Source organism: Pseudochaenichthys georgianus, chromosome 4, assembly GCF_902827115.2.
Source record: "Pseudochaenichthys georgianus chromosome 4, fPseGeo1.2, whole genome shotgun sequence".
In the NCBI taxonomy this organism is placed as follows: domain Eukaryota; kingdom Metazoa; phylum Chordata; class Actinopteri; order Perciformes; family Channichthyidae; genus Pseudochaenichthys; species Pseudochaenichthys georgianus.
The window spans coordinates 40,238,167-40,253,586 of record NC_047506.1 but is presented as its reverse complement, the minus strand read 5'-3'; the positions used below and the strand labels follow the sequence as shown (position 1 = coordinate 40,253,586).

The 15,420-nt window shown below is 39.7% G+C and overlaps 1 protein-coding gene across 4 annotated transcripts in view; it reads left to right on the top strand.

Moving 5' to 3' along the window:
- Positions 1–15,420, top strand: part of ect2 (epithelial cell transforming 2) — an 80,887-nt gene that overhangs the window by 47,784 nt on the left and 17,683 nt on the right. For all 4 annotated transcript variants that reach the window (XM_034081930.1, XM_071203011.1, XM_034081929.2 and 1 more), the window contains 4 exons: positions 2,641–2,760; positions 4,785–4,923; positions 6,005–6,159; positions 10,648–10,755. In XM_034081930.1, coding sequence (XP_033937821.1) covers positions 2,641–2,760; positions 4,785–4,923; positions 6,005–6,159; positions 10,648–10,755 — 522 coding nt within the window. The remainder of the gene's footprint in view (positions 1–2,640; positions 2,761–4,784; positions 4,924–6,004; positions 6,160–10,647; positions 10,756–15,420) is intronic.

Here is a 15,420-nt window from a genome sequence, read left to right as displayed (position 1 = left end):
TTCCGTTTGCTCCGCGATGAGGTGCATCCCATAGTGAGACATCTCACTTCATGTTACTCTGAGAACTGGGGTTACGTAAGAAACCTATAGTTTCTGTTGGAGGTTTAATAACTCCCACTCCCAGCTAGTTGGTCTGGAACAACTCTAAATGTGTCCGACCCTCTTGAGTCGTATTTCAGACATTTAATTGACCTTTGACCGGACAGACCGGAGCAGCTGGTAGCTCCACTGTTCTTGGCTCAATGTTTGTTTTGGTTAAGCTATCCAGTATCCTGTAGGGATGGGTATCGTTAAGGTTTTAACGGTACTACTACTTTTATCGATACCGCTTATCGCTCTGGTCTTTTAACTGTACTCTTATCGGTTCTTTTGGAGAAAAAAATAAGGTAAACTAACTAAACAAATATTGCTTTTTATTTAAATGAAATACATAATATTTCACATCAAAAGAAACAACAATGTTTTAACAAATCGTATTAAATAATGTGATGACAGAACTGTAAACAGAATAGCTGAAACTTTAACAAAATAAATAACTCGGTTACCTCTAATCATTAACCCATGTTTACATAAATGTGTTAACTCCGTGTGTTGCTGCTAGCATACATAACACCTGACGTGGAAACGTTACTCGTGGATGGGGCTACAGCACTACTAGAAAGACAGTCGAACCCGGTGCATTTCTCCGTCTGAATGTGGTGCACTGTGTGTAAACTGCCCCACCCCCTCAAGCAGGGGAGAGAGATCTCTCGTCTGGACTGGAAAGATCGCAAATACTAAAAATAATCATAGACGCATTTTGCAGTCTTTTTGCGTATTAGAAACGGTGTTGGCGACACTAAAACTGCAATATAATACATATGACATATATTTTGCTGATGTCTCCAGTACCGATAAAAAGACAGATAACGTCGGAGCTTAACGATACCACGGTCTGTAATAGGGATGTAACGATACCAAAAACTCACGGTACGATAATATCGCGATAACAAGTCTACGGTACGGCATTTATCGCGATATTGAATAATAAAGGGATATTATTATTTTTTTCAATAAAACATTTTTTACTCGGAAAATGTTTCTTTATTAAATAATAAATCTGATTTGTACAGCATTTTACTAGGATAGCAGTATTTTAATGTGTCAAAAACAAAGTGACAGTAACAGACTGGAACAAGAAAACCAGTGTGTTTGTACTTACTAGTACTACCAAACAAAGGAGGCATTTTCTTTGTGCCACTGCATCTCACAAATAAACAAGGACATTTAATAATCAGACCATAAAATAAATCAAGGTTCACTTTAGTTTTTCAAGTAACTCAACTCAAAATCACTAGTCACTCAGCATCATTAGACAGGTTTTTAGCGATATGAGAATGTCCACATTTCCAGGTATTTAAAAGCTGGAATGTTTGGGCATTTACAATATCCCCTGCTCTGGAAAAAACTCTCGCTTGGTGCTGATGTTGCTGGGACAGCAGTGGTCGCGTTAACCGAATATTTTATTGAACAATGACGGAAAAATCTGAAAGCAGTCTGTCATTTTGACAGATTAGAACAAACTCGGAACAGCGCCAACTTTTCCCCGCAGCGAGGCTCTGGTGTTATGCCGTGTTATGCATGCCCTCCAAAAGGAAATGATATAGTTTCCAAACCGTACTTTGCCGTACAGATCAACACATGTCTGGGAGGCTTTGCTTTACGCTGTGCGCGCTCCCGCGAGGTGCATGCACTCCGTTGACAGTTCACAAGCGTGCTCTCTCTCTCTGTTCAGACCCGACGGGTAATAAGGGATTATGACGGACATTTTACGATCCTGTCTGTCAAAATGACGGACATCGAAAAAGTCTAACGCCACCTCAGTGGGACGGAGAGATATGCTTTGGCCATGGGTGACAGCATTGGGTCAAACTGTGCATTGTCTCTCCACCACTTCAAAAACAATACAGTTTTTGCCAAGAAGGTGAGACTTATTGACAGAGATATAAATATACTGTTGGTACTTGTCAATGTCTCTAGGTGTGTAAATGTAGCCCTGTAAATACGATGTCCTTTTGTGTTCTGTTGTTTTATGTTCATGTTGTAACCTACTTGCTGCCATGTTGGACAGGTCTCTCTTGAAAAAGAGATCGATGATCTCAATGGGACCATCTGGTTAAATAAAGGTTTAAAACAAAAAAAAGTGTTTAATTATTTTTTTTTATCGCGGTAGATTTTGTCAGTCTCACAACGGTATTGAGACGTTTATTTACCGCGATATTCGTCATATCGTTACATCCCTAGTCTTTAATAATTCAGCCCCGGGGCCCCTTTAATACCGGGGCTCGGTACCCATCCCTACTATCCTGACTCTCCTCTCTCTGTTCTTCGGGCTGTAACTTACATATTAGGGACTTGTGGTCTGGTTGGGTAGTAGGTAGACGTTGTGGGCTGCAATCGTAATTATTTTGCATCCTTTTCTGATGTTGTGCAGTGCGTTTCTTTCATCGGGCTAATTTCTTGGCTGATACTTCTTGCCGCATCTGCAACTGTCACCATCCTCACTGCTCCTGTTTTATTTTCCCTTTTCCACCCTAATCTCTCTTGGTTTCAGCCACCTTTTTCCACATTTCCCTCCAACTTTTTTTGTGCTCTCTGCAGGCCAACCTGCTGTCGTCCCACCGCAGCCTGGTTTATCGAGTAGAAACCATCGCCCTGGGAGACCAGCCTTGTGATCGCGGGGAACATGTCACACTCTTCCTCTTCAATGACTGCCTCGAGGTGAGAATGTACACAAACGCCAATAAACATTTGACAATCTAAGACGGAACACATAATTTACCCGGTTGGTGATGCTATGAATTGACAGACAGCAAACATATTACAGGCATCTGAATTAGACCCAGTGTTCCTTTTAATATTCCTTACTTGTATTTGTACTTGAGCATTATTTTCTAAATATATTCAGTAGGGATGCTCCGATTGATCGGCCGCCGATCGATATCGGCCGATATTCACTCTCTGCAGATCGATCGGTGCGCTCTATAAATGCCTATCGGGAGAGCCGATCACAAGCTCGCCAAAATGGCTTCACGAGTCTGGCAGTATTTCAAGGTGTCCGAAAAAGACAATAAAATAGCGGTAACCTGTGTGAAGCAGAAATCCTGCAGCTCCGCCCGCTGTGACGGACCGGTGAGCGGAGCAACACACACACAAGAGTTAGACCTAACACACTTAGCTATTTTATCTACATCTGGAACAAGCTAAACTAGTTATAAATATATGTATTCTTCACTGTCGGGTCACTCATTACTGGATCAGTGAGCTGCATGATATACTGACAGGCTGTCAGGGGAGGGAGAGAGGAAAAGAGAGCGCTTCCGCTCATTTCTCCCGTGTTATTATCCAAAGTTAATGTAAACTTGAATAATGTACTTCATTTGAATGTAATAATTATGTTGGTTGCTTGTGAAAGCTCCAGTGAATGAGCCCCATTAATATATGTGTGTATATATATATATATATATATATATATATATATATACACATATATATTGGCGGTACGCAGTTCTCTATGCGTGAGAACTGCGCCCCGCCAATATGTTTCTATGTGTCTGCCAGCACAAGAAAGGCTCTTGAGGCCTAGTACATACGGTGGCAATGTCTCAAGATTTAGCAAAATACACCTTTATTGAACATACAGTAACACAAATACTACAAATCCACACAAGCCGCTATTTGTATATAGGGGAAACACTGATGTATGTGTATGTGTGTATATATATATATATATGTATTATACTCTGATTGCCTTTTACTCTGTTTATTATATTGTATATGGTGGGATATGTGATCGTGGTACAGAACCTCTTTATCCTCTGAGGATGAAGTTGCTCTGTTCCTGTATTTGGACTTTCTTTATTTCTAAATATAACAAAAGACAAACTTGTTTATGAATAATTTATACATTTATCATAGGGAATTACAATTTCCACCACAAGCAGCAATACTGAAAGTGTGTGTGTGTGTGTGTGTGTGTGTGTGTGTGTGTGTGTGTGTGTGTGTGTGTGTGTGTGTGTGTGTGTGTGTGTGTGTGTGTGTGTGTGTGTGTGTGTGTGTGTGTGTGTGTGTGTGTGTGTGTGTGTGTGTGTGTGTGTGTGTGTGTGTGTGTGTGTGTGTGTGTGTGTGTGTGTGTGTGTGTGTGTGTGTGTGTGTTGGATTTCTGCCACCTTCCATGTCGTCTTGTGTGTTTATTGAGTGATCTTATAATGGGTCGACTTGCTACTCCCCTCCATCATTACTACGCATTGATTGTATTCATATAACCACTCTCACCCTCTTCACTTGCACTGCTAAAACAACAATGACCTATGATGTAGTATTCTATTTTAATTCCCCCCCCATGATTTCGTCTCTCTCAGCTTCTAATTACCTTGGCATTAATGAGTTGCATCGTTTACCTCTATGAAGGGCTCATTGATCGGCCAAGTAGCCGATAGCAGCTTTAGCAACACACTGCAACAATGGACCCACACTCAATTCTACCCTGTACATTATGTTGTATGTCATCCTTATTGTTGTTCTGTTGTTTTTATGTTACATGTGTAACTAATGTCCTGCAGGTCACCCTTGAAGAAGAGATCTCAAGGGGCTTTCACCTGGTTAAATAAAGGCTACAAACAAACAAACACATTCTAAGTCGCCGCTGCCCACACACAGACAAACACACACACCCAAGTTGCCCTTCTTCACTTTTACCTCCAAAGTTGCCGTCTCATTTTGTGGCTGTGTGTGCCTCTCTGCAGATTGCGAGGAAACGAAAAAAGGTGATCAATACGTTTAAGAGCCCTCTGGGACAGACCAGACCTCCACCCCCGCTCAAACACATCGCACTGATGCCGTTGTCTCAGATTCGGAGAGTGCTGGACCTGCAGGACACAGAGGGTAACACAGCAACAACACACACGTCAAACTAATGGTTACTGCTTATCGCTTCATCTGCATGTCAGCTCTATCTGGCACAAGAGTGTCCATATAATACAGCACCAGGTTGAAACAATGACAAACTGATACACAGTTGAATTTATTTTCCGGTCTCATATGCTTTCTGAGGTTTTCTTTTTCCTGTAATGTGTTCTTTAGGTTTTAGTGCATGTAAATGGTCTGCAAAGGCAAAAATCCCTGTGTTCCCTCCAGAGGGAGTTTCTCTCACACATTCTCCCAAAATACAAATTTGAATTGGAGCATATTATGTACTCTTTAACATGATTAATGTAGCTCTCATTGCCATATTTGAGTCACTGAAAAGTGTTTTTCCTAATTTAAATTAAATGAATTGGCAATTACAGAACAACATATAATGGCAGAATGGTGAGGAAATGTGTCAGCGATAACGTTATTTACACCAAACCAGTAATGATTTGTCTGAAATTCTAATATGACTATTAAGGTATTTTAAATGTATGTTATAATAAAATAAATGTGACTGATTATTGGTTTGGTGTTGCAATTCGCCATGGCCACAACATTGGAAGTGGCTTATACTTTTTTTTATTCCCATGTTACATCTTCACTGCTCACCTATATGTTAGTGTGCCTACACATGGGCTACGTGAATCCCAATGAAGACTAACTCTCTGAGCTTGGTTAACCTGCTGGTTGATTTGACTGCACTTAGTCACTTTATTGGGAAAAAAGAGCAGACTTAAGAATGTTTGAAATTGACCAATCAGCAAGTCTTAATCAAAGCTGTGTAAAAAGCCTGGATAAAGAATAATGCAGCTGTCCCAAATATTATAGAAAATATATATATTTTATCCCTCACTCTGTCTTTCATTTCTTTATCCCGGTCAAATACCCTGCCTCTATTCTCTTCATCTGTTTTCAATTCCATTCTATTAACTTCTTTCTCCTCACTGACACAATTTGTTTCCTCCCTTTTTTGTCGCTGGTAAGGTTACCAAGTTGTCTCATTCACTCTCTAACTGCCAGTCTTTTTTCCCGCTCTTTCCCCTCCTCCCTTCAGAGTGTGCGAATGCTTTTGCCCTGGTGGTTCGCCCTCCGACCGAACAGGAGAACCTGTTGTTCAGCTTCCAACTGGCTGGAGAGGAAACGGTTAAAGTTGCCTGGCTGCGAACACTTTGCCGCCACGTCGCCAACACCATCTGCAAGACTGATGCGGTGAGAAGCCTAAAACACACACACACACACACACACACACACACACACACACACACACACACACACACACACACACACACACACACACACACACACACACACACACAGAGTAAAGGACATAGGTAGTTTGACATACTGCTGTAGTAAAGGAAGCTCTGATAGCTGTGTAATTCGCAACATCAGTTTACAGTAAATACGCTCTTTCCTCTCCAAAAAACATTAGGCGCATTCACACCGCAGTACTTTTCCCACAAAGGTTCATCAGAACTTAGTTCATGAGAACTCTTTAGTTCGCGATCACATCGGAATAAGTCCCTGGGCGCAGGGTTCGAGCTTAAGGACATCCCGTCGTTCCGGGCCCAAAAAAAATAGTGTCGGGGAGGATAAAAAATAATTTTGGGACGAATTTGGGACGAGAATTAAAATTAAAATATCCTGCTAACTCTACTACAAACGGCGATTAAAATTAAACCGACTGCACGTTTTGTGTAGCACACAGTTATTAAACCTCCTTGTCAACATAAACACACACGCACAAAACATTTAGCAACCCGCGAAATACACACACGTAGCTTCAGCTGTGCCCGCGAATTTGCGGATCTAGCTATGTACTGAGTGTGTGTATTTCGCGGGTTGAGTGATGTACAATCGCATCCCGTGGAGGAATTCTGAAGTGTTTTACCGTTACATCAGAAAAACGCACAGCAGAACCAGACCCTGGAGCGCCGGCCTCTTTATTTACTTACTCCTCTTCATCCCCTATGGGTAATAAGGCTGAGAAGAGAACTCTCCATCGTATTTAGTCCTTAGAAATATGCTGCCTCTCCCCAGGTAGGGATGGGTACCGAGCCCCGGTGTTAAACGAGCCCCGGGCCGGAATTATTAAAGACAGTGGTAACGTTAAGCTCCGACGTTATCGGACTTTTTGTCGGTACTGGAGACATTTAAAAAATATTTGTCATATGTATTATTACTACATACACATTATATCGCAGTTTTAGTTTCGCCAACTCCGTTTCTAATATGCAATAAGACTACAACATGCGTCTATGATGTATTTTCGAGCTTTCCAATCCAGACGAGATCTCTCTCCGATCTGTGTGCGGGGCAGTCTGTAAAGGTCTCCTGACTGTGTTACAGACCGTCTTCCTGGTTAGTGGTTACTCTGGGTTCTGTCTTCAGGACACAGTGTTGGATTTTTTTGATAATTGGATGGGACTTGATTGGATTCAATATTAGAGTAATTTTCTCGTTTGTGTGTTTGTTTAAATATATTTGGCCTTTGTTTATGTGATTGAATGATTTACTCAAATAAAAAGGTTGATGAATTATCATCTAATGATTTGTATGATGTTTTATGTTAAAGGTCACTTTGAATGATTTTAACTAATGATAATGTACAAAAACTAACATTTTAAATTCGGGACGGTCCACATTAATTTCGGGACGGCTTAGATTGTATTTCGGGACGGTTCCGGGAGGATGGTGAAAAAAGTTAGTCGAGAGCCCTGCCTGGGGGTGGATTAGGCAAATGGAGCCGCTGACGTCACTTCTTCTTCTTCTGCTTTGGGTTTACTGGCAGGCTGCAAACCACTTCACGGCGTATACTGCCGCTCAAAGTCCCCGGCCGGAAGTCCCCAGAGTTGGGGACTGCTTCAGAGTAAATCGCCAGAACGCCGACACCTCCTCATCTCCACCGCTCCCATGTTTTCTTTTGTGTTGCCATAAGTTAGTCTCTCTGCGTTTCTGCGCTGGGCTAATGCTAATGCTAATGCGAGGATAATAAAATGGCGGCATCACAAAACTTTTTGGGAGTTTTACGGGGCGTGGCCCCCAGCCAATCAGAAATAGGAACCTTTTTCTCCCACAAAAGTCCCTGCTCTCTAGCAAAAAGGGGGTAAAAAGGTTCTCATGAACATTTCCGAACTATATCAGAACTAAAGTGGGAAAAGCACTGCGGTGTGAACGCGCCTATTGGTACAGTCTTAGGCTTTCACACAATCCTTCTTTGGTCGACATTTTTGCGGTCTTGATCAGGATCACATTTATCCATTTGTTCCTGGTGTGAACACATTGTTATGGACACTCTAAAGTTCTTCTGTCGAGCTATTTTTCTTGCCACATTTAAATGGACCTGATCTCCTGCGAGATTAGGGTTAAACCTTCTTAAAAACTTCTATGTTGATCAAATCCCTCCTGCACACCATGCAAGTAGCAAACTCTAAGAATGTAATTCACCATTGTCTGTGGTTTAACAATAGCAGTCCTCTTATGTGCCTTTTCTGTGATGTTAGCCTTTACACCAACACCGTAACATTCTGACAGTGTCAGCATGGTGCGCCAGTAAAGTAGTGTTGATGGTTAACCATTTTTCATCAGTTGCTTTTTTGAATTTTTTAGCTCTTAAATAGTTAATTCAAACCTAATGTGATTAGGATAGAAGTTGTTGCAATATACTGTCGATGACTTGCTTTGCCCGTGGGATCTCTGTTCTATTATAACCTGGAACAGAGAGCAGACAGTATGCCCAGAGGCCTCATCTCCGCGGGACATCACGGCCGCTCGTCTCTGCTGGCGCCCGACCTGTTTGAGTGGGTCGTTTTGGAAAGGCCCGGGGCAAAAGATGCTCGCGGAATCTACTTTTTGTTTGCCGCGTCATCACTGTTAATATCTATACAACTAACTTCTTGGGGATTTTTAATTTTTTACTAGAGCAAAAGTCTTTTTACAAGAGCATATCATTTAATATCTGGCACATAATATTGCTGTCTATTGCAATGATGGGAAGCTTACAGAATCTAGGTATTAGGTACTTTCTAATGCTCTGTTTATATTAAGGTGGAAAAACAATACAAATAATCTAGTAATCTACTACTGTAGTAAAAGTAGCTGCAATAACACACTCTTAATGGCATTTTAAGTAACATTACTACAACAATTCCACAGTTGATTTTTAAATTCACAAATACGTTGGTGATTGTGTGTGTATTATACATGAAGTCTTTTCTGGAAATAGCCAAATAAGTCAGGGCTCGACAGTAACGGTTGCCAGGTTGCCATTGGCAACCATTCAGAAAAAATGTCAACCACTTCTTGGCCTTTGGTTGCCATCATAAGAAAATATTGGCATACAAATATAATCACTTCTATAAAAAGGTAATTTTAAATATAGTTGGACATATTAAAGGTAATTTACAGCATTAATAATTAATATCTAATTCTTAAATATGAATGGTTTTCATTTATTTAACATTAGAAATGTATTAGTCTGGCCAATCCAAGACTTCAATGCTGAAGGGCCAGTGGATCTATGGTGGGGGTCAGCACAAAGGTCAAGAAAACCCACATTTGAAAGGGAGACAACGGATGACCAAGAAACTAGTGACTTGCTCAATTCATTTGTGGATCTGTGAAGAACATGACAGCAGCTGCACTACTGGGGTTTTGTATACCAGCAATTGAGGGTGGACAAGTTTCCTACCACTTAAGTATTTTCAGTTTTGGTAACCAAAAGCAAAAAAACACTTTTAAAAGTTAGCGTTGACCCCTGTAAGTAAAACACATACTGTTCCAAAGAATACTATAACCTGGCTCCAGGTGAGGCTGTTGATTTATCGAAATGTATCAAAATGGCAATATTCAAAAGGCAGGAATCGCGATATTTGTTTGCGGTCATAAAGATCTATGTTGTGTTTTGGTGCTGTAGCGATATACATTTTAAATCATATTTTAAAGACCGATTAAAACATATGTTTAGTACAGAATATATCCTCTCTCAATGACAATGAGATTTATGATGCAAAAACGGGCTTCCCTTCCATTATAGTGAATCTTGTCACTATTGCAAAATCAAACAAACGCAACATTTTGCAAATTGTGCAACCCAACCACAAAGATCAATTGTCAGTAACAAAGGTAACTACAAATGAGTTGTAATCAGTAATCCTGAGGACTATTGGCAGTAGTTAAAAGACACCTGGACATGTTGAGTGAGGGATTGAACCACCAACCGACTGAATGGTTCATGAACACTCCTGAGACAGAGCCCTGTGTTTAAATAATGTACATCATAAAAAATAACATAGAATATCTGTTCATTTACCCTGGTTTGGGGAAATGATGGAAGGCCTGATTAGGCCTAACGAGTCCACTGGAAGACATAGAGGGGAGGCTGCCTGCTATATTTAGCAGAGAAGCAGCAGGGGGCGATGTTGGCCTCCGGTCTGCTCCATGTTGCAGCTGCATTCCTAATGCTGTTTCACTGGGTCAGCGCTACACTGTGAATACCAACGAGATGGAGCCCTGCTTGTTAACAAGCCCACTGCAGGGTGGGGGGTGTGAGAGAAAGACAATGTGTCTGCTTGAATCCTACTACACACCCCCTCCTGCAACTAAATCATAATGTATCTGCATTGATTGCATGAGTTTTACACTTTTGGGCATGATTTATTGCATTGAGTTTGAAGCTGTGTTTTGTGTGGTTACCAGGAGGACCTGATTCAGAGCACAGACCCTGACAAGCTCCAGGTCAGCACTAAGGATATGGACAGCACCCTGAGCAAAGCCTCCAGGGCCATCAAGAAGACCTCTAAAAAGGTAGAAAAATCACTTTCTCATCATTAACCTTACCAACTGCACTTTTTCCAGGGGGAGGTCATGATTACGTATTTATGTTGAGCTGCCAACTCTGTGCAGACCAGTACTGCCCCCTTAATATGGATATTGAATCATGGGTTGGTTCACATTCTATCAGTTGAATCAGTGCACTTTTTCCATTGTACAGTTATGTAGAATGCCTTCGCATAAGGCCATTTACTTGTACAAACATATCTTGTTTCACAATTGCCAACTAAAAAACAAACTTTGATAGAAACAGCTGCACAACGCAAAAAGTACTATCTAATTCTGTTAGCAGCTCAACTCTAGTGCTCATGCAGTGTTATTATTGGGCGATGCAATGTAGAGGAAATAACAAATGTGCAGCCATTACTCTAGTTTGTTTCAGACCTACTGTATGGATACATACAGTAGGTCTGTATATACACACATTGCATAAATCGCCAGAATGTCGAAAGAGCCCCTCCTCCAACACACACGAACGTGCACAAAACCACGAGATAAGTTTGTGCACAGATGGAAGGCTGACAGGCAGGTAGGCCATCCAGTTATTTCAGCAGGGCCGGCTAAAATGATTGGTCGTGCTTTTTACAGCGCTACGGCTTCCACAGATGAATTTTTTTAATGTATTTATTGTCAAAGCATTTAATATATTCATTGCTATCGGGATGTTAAGATTAAGATTGACCAGATTCTCAAAATTAAAACCGGGGACATTTTTAGTTTTGCGGTCAAAATCTCATTAACATATCCAATTTTCTTCACTGTTAAAGAAAAAAGGGGGACAATTCTGGTTCAATGTAATTCTAACATTTTAACTGTTGGATACAAACAGAAGGACGATAGCTCATATATGAGACTACAAAGGTATTTTATTTTGAAACTCTACATCAGATTGTCCTGATTTTCTCTGATTGACGAGATGGGGTGTCCTGCTATCACCCTGAAGTGAAATAAGTATTTGATTGACTTCGAATGACTCTTTGATTATGGACAGATTCCATTAAATATTAATCAAAATATAGATGGACAATAGATCTCATTTGAAATTTTAAACAGCATACATTTTAAATTGTGCTTCAGAAAGTAATGTTATTTTAGGAGTGTTGTGAGATGGTGTCAACATCAAATGAAATTAGTCACCCAGTGGAAATGTCAGATATGTCTTCATAATATGAAGGTAGATATGGTGCAAAATGCGAGAGCGTGTAAAATCTGATGTGAGCACTTGAGTTTGTGTGCATACTTGTATAAAATATCCACGTAACTGTGAACCAAATTTACACTTGTATAAAATATCCTCGTAACTGTGAACCAAATGTACACTTGTATAAAATATCCACGTAACTGTGAACCAAATGTACACTTGTATAAAATATCCACGTAACTGTGAACCAAATTTACACTTGTAAAAAATATCCACGTAACTGTGAAACAAATTTGAAGTCACAGAAGAAGAAAAAAAAGTTTTGTAGCTTGTAGAAAAAAAATAAACTTAGTGATGAAATGTTCACTTGCAGAAAAATACATATTTTTTAAATATATTTTCCATTACAACTGCAACTTGGTTATTACAACCTCTCAAATCAGTCATTACAACTTGACGAATCTGCTCTATGGCAGTATAAATCGGCAAATCTGCGGTCTTGACTTTTGCTACACTACTTGCGATAAATGTGTCGCAAAAGTAATTTCCATCTGTAGATGTGGGGGGAGGGAGCGGGGTTCGAGCGAAGGGGCGGAGCTATCAGAACGGCGAGGCTCGGGTCAGTCACAGCCACAGTCAGGTCGAACCGGATGACTGCGGGGCTAACGGTTCGTGTCGCTACCTGTCCGCTGACATGGCGCGTCAATCAACGGTAAGTTTTGCCCGTTACTTGCCCAGTATTACTTTGAATATTATTATTGTGATTGAGGATTAAATCCGCTTTGAAGACCACCGTTTTATATCGTGCAGTTTAGCGGCAAAATAACGTCAGTTAGCCAGCTAAAGCTAGCTTTGTTGAGTTTATGCTAGCTAAACAAGTAGTGGTTGTAGTCTACAGCAGTAATTAATATATTATAGCCTACTGCTTTGGCACTAACGGTTGATAACCGTTTATGAAAATAAAACCAATTGAACTGTACTGAAATAATGACACGTTTTATAATTGTCTTGTGCTCCTGCTGTGTTTTTAAAGCCTTTGTAAATTATCCATGCTATTTTCTATTTAGAACGAATACTTCAGAATCTTAAAATCCCTTGACGTTTGTATGCAATTGTGCTAAATTCAACTCTGGAATCAAGCAAATATTGATATGTTTGCATGACATTAGTTATTTATATTTTATACGTGTAATACATTTAAGTCAAGCTAAGGTACATGTGATGGTAGCTAGTTAGTACTCTTACCTGTGATGCCTCCTCCAAACAGCATAATAACCAGACTGTATCATTAAAACTACAAGTACCAGTTCTAGATCCTTGACTTTAGACAAACAATTCAAGAGACAAAATGTATTTAAAGACCAATCTTTATTTGAATGTGCCTCTTAACCTAGGATATTAGTTATACAGTAATAGTATTGACAATCTAAAAAAACTGAGCAACTCAACTGTCAACTTTATATTTCTTATTGTCTAAAGCATTTATTTTTTTCATTTTCCCCCTCTCATATTCAGTGTGGACGGATTGAGACAGCGTGGTGTCCAGAGAGCTGCAGAGACTTCAGGGAGAAACCTCCGTGTGATGGACATCCTGTCTGTTGGTTTGGATAGGACTGAGGGTCTTTATGAGGAGGACCAGGCCTGATGGAGGAGCTGATACCAACTGCACAGGCCTAGTCTGTCACTGTTGACTAAATGTGTTTACTTATACATTTAATAGGTTTACACATTCTGTCCATATGTGCTTTTTATTTAAAACATTTTTGATTAACTTTTGGTTCACATTTCAATAAATTGTATTTGTATTTGCACTCCTTTTGTCCGTTATTCTTACTGAAAATGTTAGATTCCACATTCACATCTGACTGAAGATTGGCCCCATTTATTTGTGATGTTGCAAACTCTGCGGTACAAGGCACAGGTGATGTGAAGCTCATAAAGTGAGGCAAATAGAAATAATCTGCTGGAGTGTAGATGTGGAAATAGATGCATCCCATCAGCTGACTATGTTTTTCGCCACACTTTATTAGCCTGACTATAACCACCCCTTCTCTGAGGTGCAGGCAGCGTCACAAACAAATGATGGTCCTGATGGACTACAAAAATATTCGGTGTGCAGATCTTTGTTTTCACAATAAAAGTAGTTTCTTAGTGAATGTCCTGTACTGGTTTTAAAATCTCATAACATCAGCTTTTAATTTTCCTCTTGGATGTTCTTCTTGACCCTCAGAGAAGGAGGAGATGCTGAGTCGTGTCTTTCAGGCATGTCCTTTCCTAACAAAAATGACAGGAAACATAAAACATATTATTGCAGAACAAGTGTGTTATTTATGAAAGAGGTGTGTTTAGGGGCTGTTGATATAATTCTTTTTTTAATTGTAATCAGATTATGAATGAACAGTATGAAATTCATCAACATTGAAATATATTTTATTATCAAAATAATATTTAACTGTTACAAAACGTAGTGCAACTGTAGAAGCTTGCTCTGTTGTCTCACTGAAAGAATAACTGTTACCACGTTTTTACAGACAATATTGAGAGATAAATAGTAGCAGTTCTCACTATGTGTTAAATATCTTTGCCTTCAATACATTAAATTAGAAAGCTGAAAAAATCATATTGCTTGTTAACATCTAAATGTAACCTTTTGCATGGAAAAAACCCTCAACTTCACTGATGTGTAGGTGATCTAGTATTGTTTAATGGAATGTATATCAGTGTATTAAAGTCAATACTTCATTTATTTAAACCAATATCTTTCTTGATTCTTTGTACAGTATGAAAAAATAGTATGTGTACCTGTGCTGAAGTTCACTGCTGTGAGGAGTCCAGTTCTGTCTCTCACTCTCTGGTCCAGCCTGTCTGCATCACCTGGACACCTTAAACAAACGGATATGTAAAGTACCATGTGTACAAACAATATAACTTATTCTCTTCTGTTGAACATGTTGGATTGTGTATTGTCCGAGTCAGGGTCCTTTTTTATTTTACGGTAACTTTGGAAGTTGTGTTACCAATGCTTACTGTTTATTTGATATCAATTTGGTAATGCAATTAATAAAAACAACAAGGTTTGGGTTCGTTCTTCAGATATGACTCACGTTAACGTGTAAGCTCAATAATGAACTCCAGCTCAACCAACCATATTGTAATATCTAAGTAATCATCTTGAAATATGACATTAACCTGTTAAACCCCAAGGTCCCCGTCGGCGGGTTTTTTTTTCACGACACTGTGTCTCAGGGGATCTTAATATTTAAGAACCTATTAATGTGTTATACCAGATTAACGGAGATAATCTCAGCTAACTGACGATACAAACCATTTTTACCAAAACAAAACACAAGTCTCATAAGAAGCATCTAAGTGACCCGTTAGCGAAAAATGCTAACGGACATTGGCACAGAACTCAAGATAAAAGTACCCTTATTACTTATCGTAGCTGCACATACAAGATATCCGATTAAAGCTGAGGTTCCACAGATTATTTAGGT